We start from the raw sequence: 23,996 nt of genomic DNA, 5'->3' as shown, positions 1-23,996 counted from the left end.
TAATGCTGCTTTTCACAGGAACGGAAGCTGCAGCCTTTAAGGCATTATTATTTATTATTACCATTAAATTAATTGATGCTAATATTTGTTGGTACAGAAACATTTCACAACCCCCCCACGCAGACTTATTCTCTCGTCTCTCCTCTCTATCTATAATCTAGACAACAACAAAACACATAAAGAACATGTCGTAGTTGTACAAAGATTAGACAAAACTCCCGAAATAGAAAAAGATACCTCCGCTTCATCCTGAGATGGCCATCGCTGCTGAATTATGCGGCTACACTCTGCGACCCATCAAGGTTGTCGTGTTCTCGCTCTATCTCGGGGTCGGATCTCTCACTTTCCTCGTCCCTTTTCGTGCCTTCTCGGTGTTCTTGTTTATCTGTTCCTTCCCGGTCCACCGAATGCATCAGAGGCTCCCCTCCCTTCCTGCTCTTATTACTCCTCTGTCCATACAGGGCGTTGAGCTGCTCAAAGTAAGGGCAAGTTTTCGCATCTTCAGGCCTCCTCTTCTTACTCTCCTTCACCCTCTTGAAGTACTTGTTTATGTTCTCCCATTTCTCCTTGCATCTCTTCCCACTGCGGTTGTACCCAAGCCTCTTCATCCCGGATGATATCTCCTCCCACAGGGGCCCCTTTGGCCCGCTCTCATGGTACTGCAAGTCCAGGCTCGACTTCAGACTTATTAGAGCTTCCACTTCCTCTTTGGGCCACCGGGATGAGCTAGCATGAATGACACCGCTGTTTGTATTAGCACTAGAGTTGTTGCAGTCCACTGCTTCTATGATCACCTGACTCAAGTTTTCGTGGCGTTTCGCGGCTCCCGATTGGTCAGAGAACTTCTGAAGGAATGCGAGGACTGCTGCATCTTTTGCTGCCGCTATGGATCGTTCTTGCACCAAAAGCTCTCGTTCCCTCTCGAGCCTTGCTAGTTCCTGAACTTTCCATGCCTCCTCTCTCGCTACCCTGTCCCGTTCGTATTTCTCAAGAACCTCTATGAACTGCCTCTGCAAGCTCTCTTGCTTCTCCAATAATTTCTTCATCAACCTCTCGAAGTACTTGGCCAGTTTCCGCTTCTTTTTGGACCCACCTTCCATTTCTTCCTCACTAGAGCTCAAAACTATCGAATTCGAGATACCAGCAGTTGTCGGCATAATATTCTCAACTGGGGTTCGACTCACGATGGGTGGGTTTAGAGAGACTGGAAGGGGAATCGGTTGGTGGCTCTCGAAAGCTTCTAGCTGCTCGAAGAACCGGTAACTCTTTGTGCTGTGCTGTTCTTTGGCTCTCTTGTGGTACTTATAGATGTTCTCAAACTTCTCCTTGCATTTCTTCGCACTCCGATGATACCCGAGCTCGGCCAACTTCCTGACAATGCCTCAATACTTCAATATCTAAAGTTCCACAAGCAAGCACCAAATGAAACGATATCAACCGAGTAATTTTAACCACATGAATTACAGCAACACAAACTCCGAAATCCAGAGGGGAAATCGGGGCATAATTAGAAGAGTACCCTAGAATGCGCGAGTTGATATGAACTACATAAAAATGCCCTTGACTTTGTATATTGCTCATATCTATCCAACTACGCATACCATCAATTCACATGAACTGTTTAATCAGCCAATGCATCCGCTTATATTCCACAGCTGATTCTCGGCAAAGTGGAACTTGCTTTTGAGATTTGAACATTAAGGGGACGCAGCGCATGATAAATAAAACAAACTCCGCGCCAAACTCAAAGAAATGAGCAGAAACAGAACAAAGTACGACACAACGCAATCTGCTTAACTCAATGCATTCCGCGGAATCGCAAATAAACCGTGAAACTGATAATATTAACGAAACAATGATCTGGTATGCTCTCAGCAGTGAAGGACCCAACCCCAAACAAATTAACACAGAGCATCGATCTCAACACGAAAGCAACAGAAAAGTTGGCTCATCTTCAGCATACGAGCTCGTACGTCTACATCAAACCCCCATCCCATAATTATATAACTCGAATATCATATACCTCTCAAATCAGCTCAGAGTTCCTGAAGTTGTTTGCTTACTTGGAAACTTGCTCCCACAGAGGAGCTTTAACCCCAGAATCCTTGAAAGCAAGGTCCATTTCAGACCTTACCTTCAGCAGGGCCAAAGTTTCTTCCGTCGGCCACCGGTTCCCGGCCGAGCTCCGGTCACCCTCCTCGCCCTTCGAACCACCGGCTGTGGGGTTCTCAGGGAGGGTCGACAGGCCTCCCAGCATCAGCTCCCCGGGCAAGTTTTCACAGCCCAACAAAATTCTCCGGGTATACAATTCCAACAAGCAGATACCCAAATAAAATATATATATATTTAAAATAATATTTTTGCTTTTCTTTGAGAAAGATTGGATTTTGCGGAGTGAATTGAATTTGGTTCAGTGAAGAACACAGAGAGAGAGAGAGAGAGAGAGAGAGAGAGAGAGAGAGAGAGAGAGGGCAAGCAAGGTGGTGAATGATTAGGGTTTCTTTCTTTCTTCATCAATAAAGAAAAGTCAACTTTACAAGCAGCTGAACAGTTGCCGCTATTTTTCGCTTTTCCGTTTGCCCTTTTCTTTTCTACCTTTGCCCCATTTTTTTTTCTGTCTGAATTTATATCTATTTATATATATATATATATATATCTGTATCTATAATTGATATGGTTGACAATTGCAAAACTTAATCATAGACACAAAAAAGAAATATTAATGGAATTGAGTTTATTATGCATTGAGTACTTTCAATAAATAATTTCAAAATTAAATAAATTTTGTCATGTAAAAAACCTAATCAATCTAAATTTTATTTTATCAGAAAATACTTCATGCAAAAGGATCTTGAAAATTTTCGGTTGTAAATAATACAATTGGTCATATATATTAAAAGTCTATGCTTTAAATTGTATTTATGCTCCAAAAGATCAATTAAAATAAACATACATTCTGTAATTAGCTTTTTCTTCCTTTATATTTGTAGAAATTTAAGTATATGCATATATATTTGGCATCAATAATATGCTAATAGATAAATTATTATGTATAATAATTTTATTAAATTTATCTCTCATAACATATATATCCTAAAATAATTTAAAATAACACATTTTATTCTTACAAATTGTCACATTAAAAGTGAGTCATATCATATATATTATTGTACTTCTTTAGTATAATCTCACTATATATCAATAGAATCTCTTTAAATTATAAATATATATATAATTGATTATTACAATGAAAATATTTGCAGGAAAAGGTTTAGTTTAAATGAGTTCACAGTGTAAGTTTATCTATATATCTAATCATTATTATTATATAGTAAAAATGACATTTTTATCAATAAATGGAACAATTATACTCAAGGTTTTTCTAAAACAGTAAATGATCGAAATAATTTTGATTTTGTAGGATTATATTTAGTAAGATATTATTAGAGTCAAATTGTTGTTGAGATTAAAGAAATGGGTAAGTCAGGCATTGAAAAATTCATATATTCTCCAATAAATAAACAAGTGATCAAACATGGTAACCACTAATTGGTTAACTTACACCCTAGGATAGAAAAAAAAAACCTTTTGAGGATTAAATTTATGGTCCTATTAATTGAAGTATATACAATATGAGCATTTTCGGAAAATAAATAAAATTATATTAAAGGGGGCCTCATTCCTTATTCCTTTATAATAGTGTAGATAGATAGATAGATAGATGTAGATATAATAATAATAAATATATAATAGAATAGTATATATATGTATTTAAATAATAGATATATCTTTTTTTATTTAAAGAAAAAAAGAAAGAAAACAAAAGTGGGGGAGAAAAAAAGAGAATCTTTTTGGGCTTTTAGAGAGAGCTACTGGGCCTTGGAGGGAGTCCACTGAAACGGAATCAGAATCTTCCGATTCTCTCTTCTTCTTCTTCTTCTTCTTCTTCTTAGAAGAAGAAATCTCCGGTCACAGACAGAGTAAGCAAGCAGAGAGACCGGAGGAGAGAGAGATGGGAGTTACCAAGGAGCAGGTGGAGTCTTCTTTGGTTTCGAAGATGAACCCTTCACACATCGTGAGTTCTGTTCCTTCTATTGATCTGATCGTAGCATGAGAAGAGTTTTTTCTTTTCTTTTCTTTTCTTTTTTTTTTTTCCTTTTTCGATAGCTATCGTCTGCAAGTTGCAAAATTGAAGCTCTGCTGAGAATTCTAGAGATGGTTTGTGTTCTTTCGAGGGAGGAATAAATATTGTTTCGATTTATAAGCTCAGTGGTTGTCCTGTCGTAGCTATAGAAAGTAGAAAAGATGACAGCGTCGTCGGGTGTTTCGTAGAATGAGAAGTTTTTGTTTGTACGATGTAAAAGCGAATGATCGAGGAAGATTAATGGCTCGTTTGGTTCGATGGAAGCGGAACTCATTGGAATGGCACGCAATGGGCATCCTTTGTAAAATTGCATTTTTTTGCCCATTTCGACTTGCCCGAGGACGAGGAGCCATAACTTAAGAGCTCTGCGTGGCAATTCAGAATCTCGTTTGGCTGAAGTTCATGTTGATGGTTCGGTGGGGATATTGTGTCTCATGAAATCCTGCTTCCCAAATCAATGGGAGAAGCAGTAAATTAATGTAGTAGACACATAAAAGTTCGATGAATACTTGGAGAAACGATAGAGCTATGGGTGGACTTAACTTCTCTGGTCACGCTTATGTAATTGCACAGGATAAAATTTTCGCCTTACAGGTTTGTGATTTCCGATATCAAATTGCAGGAATACTACAGTTGCTTGAAAATGTAAAGTTTCTTATCATTCCAATTGATGATTGTGTGGCCCTTTTTATCGTCTTTATCATTATCACCGATAGATGATTGCAGTACTTATAATTCTCTCTATCTTTTGCAATCGTCTTTATCAGTATCCTCTCAAGTTATGAAACTGAGACACTTTTGTGCTATTGCAGGAAGTGATAGATACTTCTGGAGGGTAACTTCTCTTCTGTTGCAATATATAATATTTTGTCCTTCTTTTCTTTTTGTTTAAAAAAAATGTTTTCTTTTTGACGAATCAGGTGTGGGGCAAGCTTCGTGATCGAGATCGTGTCTTCACAGTTTGAGGGGAAGAGGCTGCTGGAGAGGCATCGAATGGTGAATGCAGCACTGGCGGAGGAGATGAAGGAGATTCACGCTCTCTCAATTCGGAAGGCTCTGACCCCGGAACAGTGGAAGCAACAGCAAGAGGCTGAAAATCCCAAGCCTGCAGCTGCTTAGGCATATACATTAATGCTTATAAACTTGTCACGATTCTCAGAATCTGAAACTGTTATAGAGGGACAATAAGACAGCCCGAGACTAGGTATCGGTTAAGGGTTATGCAGTTCCCAGTTGAGTTTGTGTCATGTTCGTGGCACGGATCTTTACGCCTTTAACTAATGTATCGACTAGTCTTGAACCTGTTCTTGCCCTTCATTCATACTTTGGTTTGATAGAAAGACAGACATCACTAAGTAACGGAATTCTTGCAATTTCTCAAGAAAAAACCTGATAACGGGCAGGGCCACGAGGGTTTCTTAGGTCTTGGTTTGGTTGTTAACAGTTTTCTGTCAACGATCGCGATCAACTGAACCAAAACCAATTCATAAGCCCAGCCAAGACCTTTTAGAAAGTGACAGATCCATTGAATTGAAAGTAAAGGTAGACAAGCTTTCTGAAACAGCAGTAAGTATCATGTGGCTGAGCAGTCGTGATCCCTTTGTACTTTGCACTGGAGAAAGTACAAGTATTAACAAAGGGAAGGCTTCTCTTAAATTTAAAAGACATGTCTCTACTTAAGAACGAAATATAATAAGATTGAAAGTTTACCTCCGAGACTATAACCGTTCTCGGATGAGTGGGTCATGATCAACACGAAGACCCCCACCCCTCTCTTCCTCTGGTCTGGCGGGCTCCATTTCTTTACTTTGAACTTTGAAGGAATACGCACGGTTATAAACCAAAAGGGCGAAGGGAAGAGATAATATAACAATGTCAATGAGGACGAGAATGAACCATTGAAAAAGAACGAGGATAGAAAAGGGAAAAAAAATGCTGAGCAAATGCAATAGTGGCTACTGTTGATTTGGCTTTATGCCGTCCGGTCATTGACACAGGAATCAGCAAATTACCCACAAGAACGTCTCTCCTCTCCCCCTACCCTCAGTCCCACAAAGATTCCATACGAGTCCTCTTCTCTGTCGGGTAAGTCGGATTAATGAATGTTGCCCATAATCATCTTCTTCCTCTCCTCCTTGAGTTTATTAAGTCCTTTTAATGACTTTGAAAATTGATGTTTTCTTTGGTGGTGTTATATCATGAAATTCGCTGACTTTAAGCTTGATTTTAGCAGTTTCAGTGTAGGAAATTGATGGGTCCACTTTGAATGTTCTATCCGTTCAGCTATGCACATGGGGGCAGTGGTTCATGGATGGAATGGTGAATAGTAAGAGCAGGATTGTTTGCTTTAACCCGGAATTAGACATTGATTCATCTGTTGCAGCAAAACTCGGTGAGGGGACGGGGAATCGGCTCAAGTTGTTGGGTCTTATGTGAATGAATAGAAACTAAGAATGGAATGGGACTGGCCAGCCTATAAAATTGGGTGGGATTTCTGTATCTGAGATTGCTTTGACCTTATTTCCATATCCCCATCAAAGCAGTTCTGGCCACCTGATCTCGTGGGAGCTGGATTGTCCAACCTCGAGGTTAGAATTAGTCGAACTGGGAGCACTTGGCGATAGAATTTCACTGCACACCTGTAGTTGGGAGTTTCTGTTTATTGGTTTCATATTTTAATTGCTGGATTTCTGTTCATTTGGTAAACAGCAATCCTTAATGAGCTTTGACGGCATTTAGTAAGAATTGGAGAAGCAGGATCTTACATCCTTTTTTTTTTTTCTTTTGTTTGAATCTACTGCTTTTGCAGTAAGAGCAGGAAGGTGTGGCTCTCTGCTTTATACCTGTTTTACAGGACGGGATACTCTACTACCCGTAGCCATGGAAGTAGGAATAGCTCCGGTATGATATCTGACCTTCCCCTGTCACTCAGGCTTGTATGACTTTGATCCCTTATATTTGCCAATAAAGAGTTTCTCTTCCACGTAAAGTTTTGTTCTCTTATATAAAAAGAGGATGAATTGCTATGCTATTGATGTGAGCAATGATTGATGAGTTCATGTGCCATTGGGCTTTACAGTCATCAATCCCAACTTCCCACTTGCTCCATTCAGCACCAAGTATCACAATAAAGATGGTGAGATGTTCTCATAGATTGATTCCATTAGCAAAAACCCGAAAATATGGCTGTTCTTCGTCTTGGACAAGACAGGCTCGCCTTGTGATGGTTGCAAAGGAGAATGCAGGCTTAGTTGGAAACGAAATGAATGCAGCTGAAGGAATTGAACCAGTCCACATGATCAAATCACGTCTTTATCAGGCCGTTGATGGTACTCCCGACTTGCCTTTTGAGCCTATCAGACAATATCTCCCATTAAATGAAACAAGAATTTAGTGTGGCATTTTGACTCCGGTTTAGAAAACCAGTCTTGATGGGTCGATCACTGAAGTAAGGTCTGTTGAAGTTTGAACTGACAGTTCTGTTTTTAAATCAGTTTATGTCCAAACTCATGTACCCATAACTCGGCCAGTTAAATTTCCTGTCTGTAAAAGTTTGATTTCAAAATGTCTGAAGGAATCAACAGAGGAATTTTTGGAGTTACATCTGCTAAAAGATCTGAGATCGAAGGTTTGGTAAAGTTGCTCGAATCTCAGAATCCTACTCCGGATCCCACAGCAAGTCTAGACAAGGTGACTATCAATCTCATTCTGCCAATTGCCAAATGACCATCTTTCCATGCTAAACTTGTGTTCCATCTCTTCGACCATTTCTTCTGCAGGTTGCAGGATGCTGGAAGCTCCTTTATAGCACAATTACAATCTTAGGTTCAAAGAGAACAAAGCTGGGTTTGCGTGATTTCATCTCCTTGGGGGATTTCTTTCAGATCATTGACGTTGCTAAGGTACATAAACATATAATCTTGTTCCAGTTGTATACCTTAGGGTGATTCTATTTCTTCTGTACTAAGTTTCAACCTCTGTTTATGCAAACCATTGGAGGGTAAAGCAGCTAACGTGATCAAGTTCAACGTGAGAGGCTTGAACATGTTGAATGGACAGTTAACTATTGAGGCCTCCTTCAAGATAGCATCTAACTCGGTTTGAATTCCTTGACCCTTTTCCGAGTTTTTCTTCTTTCTTCGAAACTCGTGTTTTCCAATTTCAAAACTCATTTGGTCTTTTTTCATTTTCTTTGACATTAGAGAGTTGACATCAATTATGACAGCTCAACAATTACTCCGGACCAGGTGAGGGCACAGAGTTTTCTCCTTGTGACCCACTTAGTTGCTTGCCTCCTTCACTAATATTTCTTCCTTAAATTTGTGGGGGTAAAACAAAACACAAAAGTTGATGAATTTATTCCGGAAAAACTACGATATCCTGCTGGGTATTTTCAATCCCAAAGGTTGGCTCGAGATCACGTATCCTCTCTGTAAACACCAACATCGCTCTTATTATTTTACTGCATTGTATTTTCCGCTTCACCATCCCGAGACACACAAGCTGCAGAAAGGTCCTTGACTCAGAGGCCATTAGATATGTTGATGAAAGTCTGAGGATAGGGAGAGACGACAAAGGCAACATATTTATCCTTGAGAGATCCGAAGATCAACTGTGACTTCTGTTTCCAGTGTGTATTGCTTCGCATGTCGTCTTTTGCATTCTGGTTTATCCTGATTCCATGAACTATGATTTTGTAAACTGTAAGGTCTCGTTTGGTCCGCGAGAATGGAATGGATTAGAATGGAATGCTCATTTCTTCATTGCTCCTCATTTTCTTATTAGTGTCTCTTACATGAGTTAAAAAGAGCATTTCACTTATTATCATCATTTTTCTTCATTTTGATGGAATGAGCATTCCCTCAATTAAGGAAGGGAATGGTCATTCCTTATTTCATATTATATATTGTGAATCATCATATATATTCTTATAATTTATATATCTAAGAATGTATATAACATGATATCTTGATAAATAAGTCTAATTTTATGATTATATTCCTTTATTTTGTGATGATCATTAAAGAAAATCACATTTTTTTACTCAATACTATTACATTTCTTTGTATAGAATCCATTCATTTCCATTCCATTCTCGCATACTAAACGGGACCTTAAGTGTAATCTCCATGCAAGATACATAACATTTAACCATTCTGTTGCGTTGCATTGCATTTGCTCCTGTTGTATTCCAGAAACCATCAGGTCACAACGATGAACGAGACTGATTGAGTGGCGTTATGAAATGTCGTTTCTCGGGTTGGTTCCTATATCTGATCATGAATTGAAATTGAAGATTACTTGAAATGTTCAAACCAAAGATTGACTCTGAGATTTACCAGAAAATTTATATTTTCTTCTATCGTATCTGAGGAGACAAAGTAATAGTTCTGTTATTAATTCTTTCAAAAAACAAGAAAAAAAACTTACCTGAAGAGCTTCCCAAATTGCATAACCGCAGGGACATATCACCACGGTCCCGCAAACCGGACCAAAATATTAACAGGGATTTGACATCGAAACATGAGACCAATGGATCCTTTTTAAACTTCTTAGTAATAAAAAGGTAGGAAATTATGGAGATTGCGATAGAGATTTTATTGCTCACTTTTCTCAAGGTTCGGGTTTCAGAGCAAAAGATGGCTGATTGCTTGAGCTCATTGCCTGATGATATTATTCATCTCGTATTCTCATTAGTGCCAATTAAAGAAGTAGTTCGCAGCTGCGTCCTCTCAACACGATGGCTGTACATTTGGGCCTCTACCCCATACCTCAACTTTGCAGTCAATGACAGGCGCTGTGCTTCTTTTGTGGGCAGTTTCTTATCACTCTATTCCTTGCAAATGACGAGCAGTTTTCTATCCATATACGTATCTTAAAAAGAAAAACTATAAATTTGATCCACTAAGTTTGGTTACTTTTCTATTTTAATCCTTTTTCTATTTATTTTTTTATCATTTATATCATATATCTTTGAATGCTTTTTGGTTTCAATCATTTTCCATTTTCTTGGTTTTGGTTCGATTTCGTCCATTACCTTTGACTGTTTTTCTATTTAGATCTTTTTATCAAAATAATTATTAAGCAAATTTTAATTTTGGTCCTCAACCTTTTTTTACTATTCCTTTTGTCCTAATTCTTTTTTGTTCGTCAAATATTACCTCAATGTTAAACTTCTTACCAACATGACGTATCTTGAAATAAAAATTACTTTTTCATTCTTTTTAGTCCACTAATGACTAAACACAATTACTTTTTAAAATTAAAAAATTAATAATAAATTAAAAAATAACGCGAAGTAGATGAATCAACTCGAAGCTTGAGGGATAATTAACCTCAACTCTAGTGGTGCTAACCCTTAAACGAAGGATGATAACTTGAGAAGGAGAGAGGCGATGGTAGGGGACGACGCCAAGCACCACCCTCTTAGGAGAGGTCACCATAAGCCTATAGATCTATCAATGTTTCTCTTTGCAATCACAGCCATCATTACTCTTAACAACATAATTCATTGCATCACAAGCATGATTGATGGCTATCGAGGTACAATTTGCTCTATTTTTTCTATATTTTTCCGTTTTTTTGCTTGCAAATTCAAGTATTGATTATTCCAATGCAAACTGCATCTGCTAAGATTACACCTAAACACTCGTTCCCTCTCATTAACTTGAATAGGTTCATGATATTGCTTTTATTTTCTAATTTATTTTTAAAAAAATTATTTCTAAAATATTGTGTGAGCATTTTTATGGAAAATTAAGTTGTAGAATTATAAAAATAAAACGTCTAATATTAAGAAAAAGATGAACTAAAAAAAGAATTAGGATAAAAAAAGTAGCTACTTATAAAATCCTATATCTTTCCACAAGAAAATCCATAAATACATTTTATTATACAAAAAATTAACAGTATTATATAACGTCTCTTTTACAAGATACAAAACCAATTTAAAAAAATTAATGATTTTTAAACTTTAAAATGCATAAAATTACCTGTGAGTTTTAAAATAATTTTCTCGAACTGAACTCCTTTTCAAGGACAAACTCAACCCTTTAAATACAGGAAAACACATCCTTTGTAATTACCTTATAAAAATAATATCAACGGTTTAGAACTTCGTATAGAAATCCTAATCCTCTCGTTTACCACATAATCAAGTTAGTCAGAACTCCTCAATAAAAATCAAATCAGGCATAACAAGAAGAATTATCAAATGACTCAACCTACACTACAAGAGACAACCTGACAAGAGCTGTCTAACTTAATCACCACACACAAATAAATTCTAGACTAAATATATGATTAGAATAAACATGTGCTTTACATTAAGCCCACTTAGGTAAACCCATCACTCACATTCATATTTCTAACTTAGCCATATCAAGTTGATAACTCTACAATCATAAATGTCACTTTCATACTCCAAACATGATCCCAAATAAACAAATAAATATTGCAGCACTCAATTTCGCATTCCTTAAAGATAACCATGAAATTTCATCATAATGGTACCGTGACTCGTCATGAATCTATAGTCTTATCTCCAAACGTCTCCCCCATAACCTCCGATCTCGACCTTCTCACTTATGTCCGTTTTATATTCCGCCGAATCAGCGGCCTGATGTCCATTTTATATTCCACCGAATTAGCAGCCTGACATTCATTTTATATTCCGTCAAATCAACGGCCTGACGTCCGTTTTATATTCCACCGGATCAGCGGCCTGTCAATCCATCTCATATCCCGCCAAGACCAACATAAAATCATACTCTAACATATAACTCGTTTGCTTAATTTGACTTATAGAATAATAACCTCGACCTGATAATTGACCGATATCAATATAATTCAATCCTACAATATACATCTTGCACCACAGTAGCCATCAATGATAAAACTTAGCACACACCACACACCCTTATATGTGAAGTCAAAGAAACAAGATCATTTAAAGTAAACCACAAGGAATAATTTAGCCCGCAAGCACCCAACTGCAATCCCAATTAATTCCATAAAGATCCAATCATTACAGTAATTCAGATCACCTTGACTGACCCACTAGAAATGAAATCTACTAATTCGTACAACCCAAAGATAAGAAACTCAGCCATGTAAATTAAATACACCAAATCAATTAAACCAAGCAAAATAAAGTCGAGAACAAGAACTCGCCACCACTTAAAGATTCAGTCAAGAAAAGTCAAAGGTCAATGATATATATAAAAACCATATTCTAATAAGGCCTTTCATTCTCACCAGACATGCATCTAAGTAAAGATTGAACCTAATGATTAAGGGTTAAACTTTATGGGGAACTCACAATCTTTCATGAACATATTTATATTACATAAGGTACTCGATGAATGTTTTAGTAACCTTTCCTACGAAACAAACCAAAAGAACTCAATCAAGCAAGAATTGAAGAACACAAACTAACAATGATTAGTTTGGAGAAACCTATCTCAAAACCGAGCCCAAAATCATAACTTATTGCTCCTCAAACACTTCTGCCCCTTTAGCTGTAAAAATCATGCCTAGACCACGATTACAGGATAACCCACAACATAATTTTTTGCCCAAAATAAACAATCAAGGGCTGCCCAGAAAAATAAGGAATTTAGACACACCGAAATATAACATAAAGGAATTATTATCGATGGAACTCAAAGCTAAACTATTTTTAACATTTAAATCATCAATTTTAAAGATTGCCTAGCTCAAATTAAAAACTAATAACTGGATCAACCAAGGAAGCAAAAAGCGTTCCCATAGGTGATCAAAAACAAAAGGAAAAGGAAAAGGAAAAGGATCATAATAGAAAAGCATCCAAAACTATAGGATGTAAACAAAAAAAAATTGTATAAGTTTGCCTACTTAAAACTACATCGATCCGCACTCATGTCCTGGCTTCAATTTGCTGTTAACCGTGGCGTAAAAGATCTGTCAATCAATGCGCCAAAGTGTCGGTTGCCTCTATTCGTTCATTCGTGTTGTTCAATCATAAAATGGGATCAGGGTCATTTTATCAATATATTGGACCAATATAGGAAGCATTGATTGGCCTCTCCTCAAATCCTTGACCATCGGCTGGTCACAGTTAAGCGACGACGAGATAAGGAAAATCTTTGCAGGGAGTCTCTGGCTTCAATTCTTGAAACTAGAGTGGTGTTGCGCTTTTATTGATCACATTGAGGTGAACTCGACGAGCACGAGAGAGTTGGTGAATGATGGTGACGGTTGCCCTTATAATACTGATGCCATATATCGGACTCCGGAAAATTTTCGCCCCAAAACTGCCCATGCTACGGGATTTTAGGGGTCGCGAATTCGAAGGATGTGAGATTAACAAATGTGTCATCCATGGTAGAAGCCAAGATCAATTTCTACTATAGTGCTCCTGCGATTTCCAAACAAAAGCGTCAAAAACGTAAGCTTCGAAATAGTGTACGTATGTTGAAGCAATTGCATGGCGCTACCAAATTTACTACAGGGGATTTTTGGCTTGAGATAATAGGTCCTATCTCTTTCTTCATCCTCTTCTTCGTCTATTTTCTTTTGCGTTCAACATATTTTTATACACTCTTTTGTTATTGATTCAATTCTTTCTTTCTTTTTCTAATCTTATGTTGCTGCCTCAAGAAAACTGTGATGGGCTAATTATTATGGATGATCAATGACAAGAAAAACTAATGGTTGATGAAACCTGCAATCAGTTTTTCTAAACTCAGGATCTTTTATAGGTTTTGTCATATGAGAAGGCGAAGGGAACCGAGTTTCCTATACTCGGCTGGAAGGATCTAACGGTTAATGACACATATTTCGTACCTGACTTCCCAGCCATCGTAGGATTGTTACAATGCACAAGGCATTTGGAGAAGTTGACCATAAAGATAGAAAAAATATTAGGTGAGTAATACATCTACATACATAAAGATACATTTTGACGACTATTGGGTATGTATATATACATCTACATAAATATATATTTCGCGTTTATCGTTTACGGGGATGGAGATATATTCTAATAAGCATTGTTCATATTTCTTTTGTACTTGCAGTGTTAAGGAAGCATGGAAGATGAATTCTGGAGTACCCGGAAAAAACATTTTCCCGCATTTAAAGAAATGCCTCAAGATGAGTTGACATAATTGATCTCCATCCAGGCTTCAAATTGTGGGATGCCGTAGTTAATATGGCTGCGAACTTCGGTTCCAAGACACTGGAACTATGTGGCCACCAGATGGATGGAGAGAATATCATTTATGCAACGGTTACAGGACCTGCCATATGAAACCTGTGAAAATTTCTCCACCATACGGTTGACCGAAAAAGAAAAGGAAGATCGATCCAACCATATGGTTCATCGAAGAAGAAAAGAAACATTGATCCATCATAAGACCCCCTGTAACCAATACAGGTGCATTGATTAGTATCCCCATATGCAAATATCGTCTCGAATGAGGAGGAGAGAAGCTGCATGTTTTAGGAATTCATGAGATCGTGTTATATTAGCAGCATTACAATGCTCTTGTATATGTTACACATATATATGTCTTCTCATCTGAGAGCAAGAAGTGCGCACGCACGCATGCACACATGTATGCATCTTTTCCAATAACTATGTAACTGTTAAATTTTCAATAGTCCCATCTCTTTGTTAGGCCGATATTGGATCAAGTTGAAAGGGTTGCTAAGGTCCAAACTCGTGTCATAGTAAACCTCAATTGATCTAGCTGAGAAGGGTTAAAGCATACAGGTACAATAGGAAATCCGACCCAAACGGGAAGGATAGCCAGTCTTGCATTTGGTTTTCCTTTCGGGTGCAAGTTTAATGCTGCGTTTGGTTTTAAAGTAAGATTTTAAAATCAGATTTTGAAAAAGAGTGGTATAAATGAGACTCACCATTTGACTTTGTATAAATTATTTTGTTTTGTTGTGGGTAGAATTAAGTTAAAGTATGATTTTAAAATCCTACTTTGAAACCAAACAAGCCATTAAATTCCGACTCCCGGCTCGGAATAGCAACCACGCCTAACCCCGGTCAAACCAGTTTTTCCATACACACCAATAAAAAATGGAGTTAATTACCTAAAAAGGCATAAACTTTTCACATTTTATCAATTTTAGTATGAATTTTTTTCTTGACTTAAAAATACACAAATTATCAAATTGACATCAATATTAGCACAATGTCATCTTTTTTTATTATTGAGGCCTTAACGGCGGTCACCACCCCTCAATCAAGGTAGCATGTGATGACATATGTCCCCGCCAACCCCCCATTGTGGGGTGTGTCTGTTGATGAGGCTCCCGCCACCGATCCCTCTTCCTTTCTTTCTCAAATTTTTTTCCCTCCAAATTCGGGCAGTAAAGGCTTCATCGGAAACCAAGGGTGCCCTTGTAGGGTTGTTGGCAACTACTGAGGTCATCGGCTACCCCGATCGAGGGTGGTGGCCAACAATTCCCAATTTGAGGGTTCTCTCGATTTTGGGGGTGAAGGTCTCGATTTCGGCCACCACCCCCCAATTAGGGTTACCAGCCCTCCCTCCGATTGGGGTTGTCGACGCCCTCTGTAACCTCGATTTTGTCCAAATTAATGAAAAATTTGATGTCGTGCTAACATTGTTATCAAATCGAAAGTTTGTGCATTTTTAAATTAAGGAAAAAAGTTCGTGCTAAAATTATTAAAATGTGAAAATTTTGTACCTTTTTTTGTTATTAACCATTTTGGATATAGAAACACAAACCTTTGTCTATGGTGCTCTCTCTCTCTAGGTCAAGCTAGTGACCAACATTGCCAGAGGTGAGCTGCTAACAACCTCGCATTGCACGGTGTGCTAAGCTTCATTGCCCCTTAATCTCTAATTTTACATTGCGTTTAGTAACAAAATTTAATTTAATTTAATTTAATTTAAAAAGATGAAGACAAAAGTAGTTGAGAAAAGTATATGAGAGAATATGAATAAGAAAATAAAAAAAAGTAATTATTTTGTTGTTGAATTGAGAAAAAAAATATTGAAATTAAGAAAAAAAGTATTGAATAGTTTAAATAATTTAATATTAAAAAATTAATTGTAATAATAGATAAAAAAAAGTATGTGAGAGAATTTGAAAAAAAAGATATAAAAGTGATGATTGTGTTGTTTAATTAAGAGAAAAGTAAAGTAAAGTAAAGTAAAGTAAAGTAAATTAAAATTAAGTTAAGTTAAATTTGATTTTGTAAACAAACATAGTACTTTAAATTCAAACTTTTATCTTCGCAAAGAGAGGGACACAATAGAAGGTCGCTAGTTTACCTCATTTGCGCAATGCATTTGCGATGGGGACCTCACCCCCTCTTTCCTTCTCCAGCTTTCATCATCTTCTTTTTTTTTTAAATACTCATTCGATTATAATGAAAATAATTCTTTATTTAATAAAATATCCTTTTAACATTTATCATCGAAAAATTAAAGAAGAAGACTAGGACAAATAAAACGCCTAACATAAAAGACATAATTGAAAGAAAAGGAGAGTTATGATGAAATCGTGAAAGTAATTATAATTGAGTATCAAACCTTAACTTTCTCTAATAGAAAATTGAATAAAATGATGAAAATAGAAATGCAACCGAAAGTACAGGATGAAAACAAACGAAGGAAAAGGAGATGGGTTAAAACGGGAAAATAAGTAAAGTCACTGGATGAAAACGAAACAAAAAAAAAGTAAAAGTGGACTAGAACAACACAAGTCTTCTAAAATATAGTATTTGAAAAAAGGAAAAAAAGAAAAGAGGGCGAGTTTTCTCTTTTACTCCAGCAACAAGAAGGGGGTAGTGACTCAGTGAGTCCGGGTTGACTCGCTCCCTCCGCCATCTTTCTTTTCCTTCTTCAGTCTCCCGTCTGTGTGTGTCTACTCCTCACCCAGTCGCTGCTGCAAAACCCTAATGACCACTCATCTCCCCGAAATCCCGACTCCATTGAAAAGCCAGTAAGAAAAGCTCCAGCTTTCTTCCGAGAAGAGAAGCATCATCATCATCATCATGATCCGGTCAAAGCTCTCTTCACTCCTGTCGCCTCACCTCCTCAGACCCGCAACACCCATCAACTCCACGCGGCAATTTATTCCTTCCCTGCGGCCTCCGTCTCCTCTGCAGCATCTGACCAACCCTCGTGGCGGTTCATCATGGGGGGAAGTTTTCAGATCTTATAGCCTGCTGAGCTTGAACGACCTGAGGGACAAGCAGCCGAAGAAGCAGAAGAAGAGGAAGGGCCGCGGTATCGGGTCGGGCCTTGGGAAGACGGCGGGTCGCGGGCACAAGGGACAGAAGGCAAGGGGGACCATGAAGTACGGGTTTGAGGGAGGCCAGACTCCCATGCGGCGTCGCCTCCCCAAGCGCGGTTTCAAGAACCCATTTAGCCTCACTTTTCAGGTCTAAAATCATTTCATATTCTGTTCTGTTCTTCCCTTCCAATTAATTGTTTATTTTTCCCAATAAATTTCTTATTTGATTTTCTATGAATGAATTTCATAGTTTCTTAGCTGGGTTCGATCATGTTCTTTCTAGCTGAGCATATAGTGAGTTAAAAGAGTAAAAAATTGGTATTGAATTTGAAGCTGGATATGAACTCTAATCTCGATTGTGGCGGATGGAAAAAGTTTTGAGGCTTCTTGATATTTCAATTCTGCATTATTTGAGCATCCACAAGGTTACATTTGATTGGGCACTGTCGTGTTTTGGAATGGAACCGCCGTGTGGAGTTCTGTTTCGTGTTGCGGCTCCTTTGGCCATCTTTATATCACCAGACAGGGCATAAGGTTCTCTGAGTCGGTATTATTAGATATTGGATCTTGTTGGAATTGTGGTTAGAGGGTTTGAGCCATTTGGATAGGTCATATTGTTCGATTGAGTTGAAAGCTGGAAACTAGAGCAGTCCGTTTGGTATAGGAGAATTGCAGGTCGGATCATTTCTCGTTTGAATGAATCTATTTGAAGCTCTTGAATGAGTATAGACTGGACTTCGTTCCAAAGATTATAATTCCATAGGAGATTGTCCATACAACTGGGGAGCAGGGGATGAAACTGTCGTGTCATCAAATTATGGTTCCTTTCCCGAAGGGGTGAACAAGACTTTTGTATGTTACAATAGCATCAGGAGATAGGTTCGGCATTGGAGAAATAATTGCCAGAAGAGTCAAAAAGATGCTTATCTAAAAAAGAAAAAAGAGTCAAAAGGATTCTATTGCATGGCTAACAAAAAAAAATTTAGATTTTTAACGTTTCCCCTTGAATTAGCTGACGACTCGTTTGATCATCATCCTTTCTCTTTACTTCTTGGTGATATGTGAAGATTTTGTCTTGCAGCCAGTTGGATTGGGAAAAATTGCAAAGCTCATAAACGCGGGGAAGATTGATTCTTCTGAGCTCATAACTATGAAAACTCTCAAGGTGAGGTTGCTATGCTGAGCATTTCCTGAATCAAGATTGAAAATATTTTGGCTTGGTTTCATTTTCATAAGATGTTATCTCTTTTAACAGGATGTAGGGGCGATAGGTAAGCAGATAAAAGACGGAGTAAGATTGATGGGCCGTGGAGCTGAACAGATTCAGTGGCCCATTCATCTTGAGGTAATTTGTGGCTCGATTCTTTTTCTTCTGGACTACTATGACCTACGTGGTCAGGTTTGAGAAACCGTTACTTTTCTATTGTCCATCTCGTCAAAAAACACAAAAAGTAGGTAGCAAGTGTTTGGTTGCCCTCAGAAGAAGACGTGTTTTCCAAATCGAAACAATCCTCCCAAACCAAATGAACACTTTGTCATGTCAAATTCCGTTTATTCCCATATACACGAGAAAACACTGTCTTATTGCTCGATTTAACAGGTGTCCAGAGTTACAGTGAGGGCAAAGGAAGCAGTCGAAGCTGCAGGTGGATCAGTTCAGAAAGTCTACTACAACAAGTTGGGCTTAAAGGCCCTGATTAAGCCCGAATGGTTCGAGAAGAAGGGAAGATTGCTCCCCAAGCCTGCCCGACCGCCACCGAAGCAGGGGGACAAAGTCGATAGCATAGGTCGCCTACCTGCTCCCACAAAACCAATTCCGTTCATAGCCGTCGAGAAGGAAGAAGCGCTATCCATCTAAGGAAAAGATCTTGCTGAACTAGCGACTTCGATTTTTTCTTTATAAAATTCAAATTCAAAGTTTTGGTTCTTTCTGTAGACATGTTTAACTGTGTTGGGATCTTATCCCGATATCTTGTGGAATAACATGGTAGATGAGGAAGAGGAAGTGCCTATAACTGCTCTTTTGATGTTCTCTGTTCCATTTGAGTCTCATTTGGAAGGAAAGTTATCCTCTAAGAATTACAATTGCCTGTACTAGTCTATTAATTTTTTTTTTTTGCTAAATATAAAGGCTGGGAGGGGAGACCAGTGTAGCGATCCCCAGCCATGAAATGGTCTATTTGCCCGAATGGGTAAAGGGCTCGGTGAGACATCAACTCACCTAAGTTACCATAGTTCCATCGAAATGCACAGTGGATCAGAACAACTCTTATAAGGTTCTTATAAGGTTGATGACAAAGGTCTATTAACGCAAGCGCTTTCATGTTTTAAGTCAAATTTTGACCCATTGTCCTCCTCTTTGGAAGACAAAGCCCGTTCTATTGGGCTACCACCTTGGATGGTGCCTATATGAAGATGTTGTATGATCTAAATCATAGCCGGTTTGTAATCAGAGATGGATGACTTTGGTTAATTTATCATAATCCTCGCTTTCTATGCGGTTTGGTATTTAGTTGAATTTTTTTTATGAAGTTATATAGATTCGATTTGGATTTTCGATTGCATTCTGCCCTCTTCAGATCCCCCCGATGCACTTCATGTCTCAGTGATGAGCAAGCTTTGCTCAGTGAACTGAAAGTCAATAGCAAAGATTTAATATTCAAGATAAGTTGATGGTAGGAATAATTTAGACTGTTTAAGAAGTCAAGAGGGGCAAATTGAACGCTTGTCATTCTTTTGCTGCTGGTGCAATCTGACTCCAAATCTGATTCTCTCTAATCACATCATGAAGGCGGTGTTGATTTTTTCTTCTTTTCTTTTTAATCATAGTTCTGTTCGAAGGACGCGTAGCAGCCCTTAAATCATCCATGAAGATTGGGCATCAAGAGGAGACACATTTGTAATGCCAGCTCTTTTTTCGTAGCTCTTTCGGTGTATGATTACTATGCAGTTTAAATTTGTATGGTTGGCAAGTATGTCTGGATGACACTGTTAGATTCGTGAAGGCATTTGGTATATTCAGATCGAGTCATTGTTCTTGTGTTTGTGGAATTCCGGTAAGCAGGAATGTATATAGGTCTATATCAGGATCCTCAGACTTGAAAGACATAATCGACGTTAGGAGCTAGTCTTCCCGGAAAGGGTTCGCATTAATTTTATGTGCCATTCATAGGGTTGAATTTTGTATGAATGTTAAGACACTTGCACGCCTTGCCAGCTGCTAGACATACATACATATATAACAAGACTGACAGAAGAGAGTTGTGGGATACACCAAGAAGATGCTGCCATACACATCTGCATCATCTATTCGAACGTGTATCATCAGACTATGCGATTGGATGCTATATATATCTATATATATATATATATATACATATAGCAGTGGTTGCTGGGTCTAGCTATCCTTACTCCCCGTACAATGGTTCCCCTGTTAGGAAGTCGAAGAACATTTATATAGATATATATAGCAGTGGTTGCTGGGTCTAGCTATCCTTACTCCCCGTACAATGGTTCCCCTATTAGGAAGTCGAAGAACATTCCAAGCCTTTTGCAACTCTACCACTACCTCTCCAATTCCAATCCTCTCATCCGGATGTGTAGCCGAGCACATGAGGCCGACTTTTAAGGGTTGACACCAAGCACTCGTGGAGGTTGCCTTGTACTTGACCCAAACAAAGCTGTGGATCTATCACCTGGGTTCAACCCGTTAGAAAGAAACAAGTGATCGCTCAACAAAATCACGGAGAAACAAGTAGGTCTTTTTTCCCGTGAAAAACTTCGAGCGAGTGAATCCCATAGCTGTAGACGTCCCCTTTCGTGGATACCTCCACACCAACACCGTATTCTGCACTCAGGAACAAGGGCCTTAGAACTAACCACAAGGAGGGAGCTAGCTTCGGGGTTCTGATGACTTTCTTGAGACATATAATGTAGGCGCAAAAGTGGCTCGTAAATAAGAAGGCATGCCATGGTTACTGATATTATAATTTTTGGTAAAAAAATAGATTGATCAAAGAATATATCTGGAAGACCTTGACGCGCTGTCCTGGATGACATATATATACATATATATATATATATATATATATATATATCAGAGAAAGAAGAGATATAATTATAGTATTACCTGGTGCGATATTGCCTATAGTTCCCCTAATGCCAAGCGAACTTGTCTGTGTTCCTGATGATTCTTTCATCACGAGAAACTTTGCTAAACCGAAATCACTTACATGTGCCGAAAAATCACTGTTTAGAAGGACATTGCTCGGCTTCGAATCAGAGTGTACTATCGGTATGCAGCAACAGTGGCGAAGATAGTCCAATGCTGTGGCGACATCAATCATTATGTTCAACCTCTGCACCATACTGAGTGTTGTGTTACTGCTTGCTCCTGTCATATCGGGGACTGGATGAAGCCACTTTTCGAGACTCCCCCGTTGGGCATGAACTCAAACACTAGAGCCTTAAAATCTTCACCACGGGAATCGATGGTTCAGCAAGACGTGATAGTCTTGACAAGGTTCTGATGCCGAATGTTCCTCATGGCCTTGCACTTGGCCATGAAGCTCTTCGTTGCTCCTCGCTCTTGAAGTTTGAGAACCTTGATGGCAACGATTTGTCCAGTGCTAGGCAGGATTCCCTTATAGACTGCTCCAAAGCTCCCTTCTCCAATCAGTTTTCTAGTAGGGAACCTGTCTGTCGCTTGTGAAAGTTCCCAATATGTAAGCTTAGGATTGTTATCCTTGGTCGAAGAAGCTAAGGCTGCTTCCCTTCTCGATTTTTTTTATCAATAGAGAACAATCGCAATGATTCCTGCTGCTAGAGAGAAAGTGGAGGACCGATATAAATGATTGCCAAGACTATCCTCGGAGACAGTTTTCTGTCTCTGTTTCTTCAGTGTTACTTCTTTACAGCTTGGCAACTGCAATGCGGTAGGACAGAGAGGCTTATGCAACTTGTGAGATTCCTTGGAAAGAATTACTGAACACAGCAAGAGTTCTTAGCCTCGACAAGTGATAGATCTCTTGAGGTATTGTCCCTCTGAAGTTGTTGTCACTAAGGTTAAGCAGTCAAAGGAAAGTAAGCTTCCAACACGAGGAGACAGATAACCCGCCAGTTGAAGTGATGGGAGTTCAATTGAAACTACCCGCCGATGCTTCTTCCTGCAGGCTACTCCGTGCCAAGTGCAGAAGTGGATCATATCATTCCACGAGCTGAGTGCATCGAAGGATTCTGCTGAGCTTATCTGGATTTTGATGGCCAGTAATGCTTGGTAATCTGTTTCGTTGTCAGAACCAAATGCTGCTTTATAAGCAGAAATTTGGATTATGAAGAGCTCAAGGATGAGAGAGAGGCTCGATATATTCAGAGTCATGTTTCTATGTGGATGAAATATTCTAATTGGAGTGAATGGTATGAGATTGTTGTAACTATATATAGATTTGATATCGGCAGAAAAAGGAAAACTTAAGAATTGATAAATCAAATCGTTAATTAGAGTCACTAGCTGACCATTTATGGGTATGTGGTTGGTCTCTCATTTCATTGTAACGCAGACAGACCATCTACCCATATAATTCTCACAACCACTTCAGGTCAGTCCCTTTCTCTTGGGACTAAGTCAATGAGCATTAACTAGCTTGGTCCCGTAATTGTACATTAACCCGTAAAGTACGGATCTAAGGCTATTCAGACAGCTACAACAGAACAAACATTTTTTGGCTATTTGTGAAGAAGGCAATAAATCGGATTCCAATTCATCAGTGACCACTCCATTTGATTTTGACAGGAGTTGCAAATTGAGTAGAGTCTAAGAGTGGTTCATCAAGCGTTGCTATCTCAATTTATTTCACCGTAATCAATCTCCCATGGACCAAGACCGTAGACTCCATTCTATAGAGTATAGATAAGCATTAAACACAATTATTAGTTACAAATTTTCGTAAAATCCGTGCAGTAAGCTCAATTTCTTTAATGATGTAAGTAGGTAGCTTGATGAGCAGGATAGAGCCGAGTAAGCATATTCTATAGTTTATTGCTCAGTACATAATTTGTCCAAGTTGAGGTTCAGGATCACGTACGTATACTGATGAATACTAAAGTCACTTTGTGTTGGAACTTTGTGTATAGCATATATCCTGCAAATCCCTGCTCTTTTCTTCTGTGGTTTATCTCAATTCAAATTTATGTTGTAAATTCACAACTATGCCTTGGACCCCGTGTGAGGGCGTGGAGGCGACTGGCATCAATCTCTATGATTGGAAGCTGTGCACGCCTCGGCTTCCCTGCGATGGACATCATGTCCCTTCAATATCATCCAGAGGCATGCCCCAGACCACGCGATTCAGATTCTAGTAAGTTGGCTTAGCTTTCCTTTTACAGTGGTAGGGGTGGGGAGCCATTTGATAATTCAGAGAAGGTGCATAAGCCATTTAAAACCAAAATTCCGTACAATTACCTGTTTAGGAAAATCAAGAGTCGGATGCAACATCTAATTAGTTTCCTGGGTTGCACTCGGTCACATGTTGTCAGCTGAAAGCTCTTGATTTCTATTTTCAGCACTGATTTAGACCTATTTCTTAACTGC

At 38.5% G+C, this 23,996-nt stretch overlaps 6 protein-coding genes across 6 annotated transcripts; 3 read left to right on the top strand and 3 right to left on the bottom strand.

The window, feature by feature from the left end:
• Nucleotides 1-9: 9 nt before the first annotated feature.
• On the bottom strand, nucleotides 10-2,488 carry LOC116211295 (trihelix transcription factor GT-2-like). The gene is made up of 2 exons (XM_031545612.1): nucleotides 2,064-2,488; nucleotides 10-1,371 (listed from the first exon to the last, which is right to left on the bottom strand). Exons 1-2 carry the CDS (start codon nucleotides 2,255-2,257, stop codon nucleotides 273-275), a joined length of 1,293 nt encoding a protein of 430 aa, XP_031401472.1. The 5' UTR covers nucleotides 2,258-2,488; the 3' UTR covers nucleotides 10-272.
• A 1,397-nt stretch (nucleotides 2,489-3,885) lies between these two features.
• On the top strand, nucleotides 3,886-5,456 carry LOC116211294 (protein BOLA2). Its single transcript, XM_031545610.1, has 3 exons — nucleotides 3,886-4,075; nucleotides 4,957-4,979; nucleotides 5,065-5,456. The coding sequence occupies exons 1-3, from the start codon at nucleotides 4,013-4,015 to the stop codon at nucleotides 5,261-5,263; spliced, it is 285 nt and encodes a 94-aa protein (XP_031401470.1). The 5' UTR covers nucleotides 3,886-4,012; the 3' UTR covers nucleotides 5,264-5,456.
• A 630-nt stretch (nucleotides 5,457-6,086) lies between these two features.
• On the top strand, nucleotides 6,087-8,917 carry LOC116211293 (fibrillin-5, chloroplastic). The gene is made up of 8 exons (XM_031545609.1): nucleotides 6,087-6,229; nucleotides 6,954-7,080; nucleotides 7,224-7,473; nucleotides 7,719-7,834; nucleotides 7,924-8,046; nucleotides 8,144-8,242; nucleotides 8,347-8,391; nucleotides 8,492-8,917. The coding sequence occupies exons 2-8, from the start codon at nucleotides 7,048-7,050 to the stop codon at nucleotides 8,663-8,665; spliced, it is 840 nt and encodes a 279-aa protein (XP_031401469.1). The 5' UTR covers nucleotides 6,087-6,229; nucleotides 6,954-7,047; the 3' UTR covers nucleotides 8,666-8,917.
• Nucleotides 8,918-16,917: 8,000 nt separating this feature from the next.
• Nucleotides 16,918-19,493, top strand: LOC116212387 (50S ribosomal protein L15). The gene is made up of 4 exons (XM_031546974.1): nucleotides 16,918-17,555; nucleotides 18,489-18,572; nucleotides 18,663-18,752; nucleotides 19,008-19,493. The coding sequence occupies exons 1-4, from the start codon at nucleotides 17,166-17,168 to the stop codon at nucleotides 19,263-19,265; spliced, it is 822 nt and encodes a 273-aa protein (XP_031402834.1). The 5' UTR covers nucleotides 16,918-17,165; the 3' UTR covers nucleotides 19,266-19,493.
• A 1,325-nt stretch (nucleotides 19,494-20,818) lies between these two features.
• LOC116210420 (probable LRR receptor-like serine/threonine-protein kinase At3g47570) lies at nucleotides 20,819-22,800 on the bottom strand. Its single transcript, XM_031544286.1, has 2 exons — nucleotides 21,537-22,800; nucleotides 20,819-21,254 (listed from the first exon to the last, which is right to left on the bottom strand). The coding sequence occupies exons 1-2, from the start codon at nucleotides 21,805-21,807 to the stop codon at nucleotides 21,148-21,150; spliced, it is 378 nt and encodes a 125-aa protein (XP_031400146.1). The 5' UTR covers nucleotides 21,808-22,800; the 3' UTR covers nucleotides 20,819-21,147.
• On the bottom strand, nucleotides 21,903-22,784 carry LOC116210963 (LRR receptor-like serine/threonine-protein kinase EFR). The gene is made up of 3 exons (XM_031545132.1): nucleotides 22,557-22,784; nucleotides 22,392-22,450; nucleotides 21,903-22,179 (listed from the first exon to the last, which is right to left on the bottom strand). Exons 1-3 carry the CDS (start codon nucleotides 22,782-22,784, stop codon nucleotides 21,903-21,905), a joined length of 564 nt encoding a protein of 187 aa, XP_031400992.1.
• Nucleotides 22,801-23,996: the final 1,196 nt, after the last annotated feature.

Source organism: Punica granatum, chromosome 6 (assembly GCF_007655135.1).
Source record: "Punica granatum isolate Tunisia-2019 chromosome 6, ASM765513v2, whole genome shotgun sequence".
Classification (NCBI taxonomy): Eukaryota; Viridiplantae; Streptophyta; class Magnoliopsida; order Myrtales; family Lythraceae; genus Punica; species Punica granatum.
Note: the sequence above shows the minus strand (reverse complement) of the source record. Positions and strands in the feature narration are given on the sequence as shown.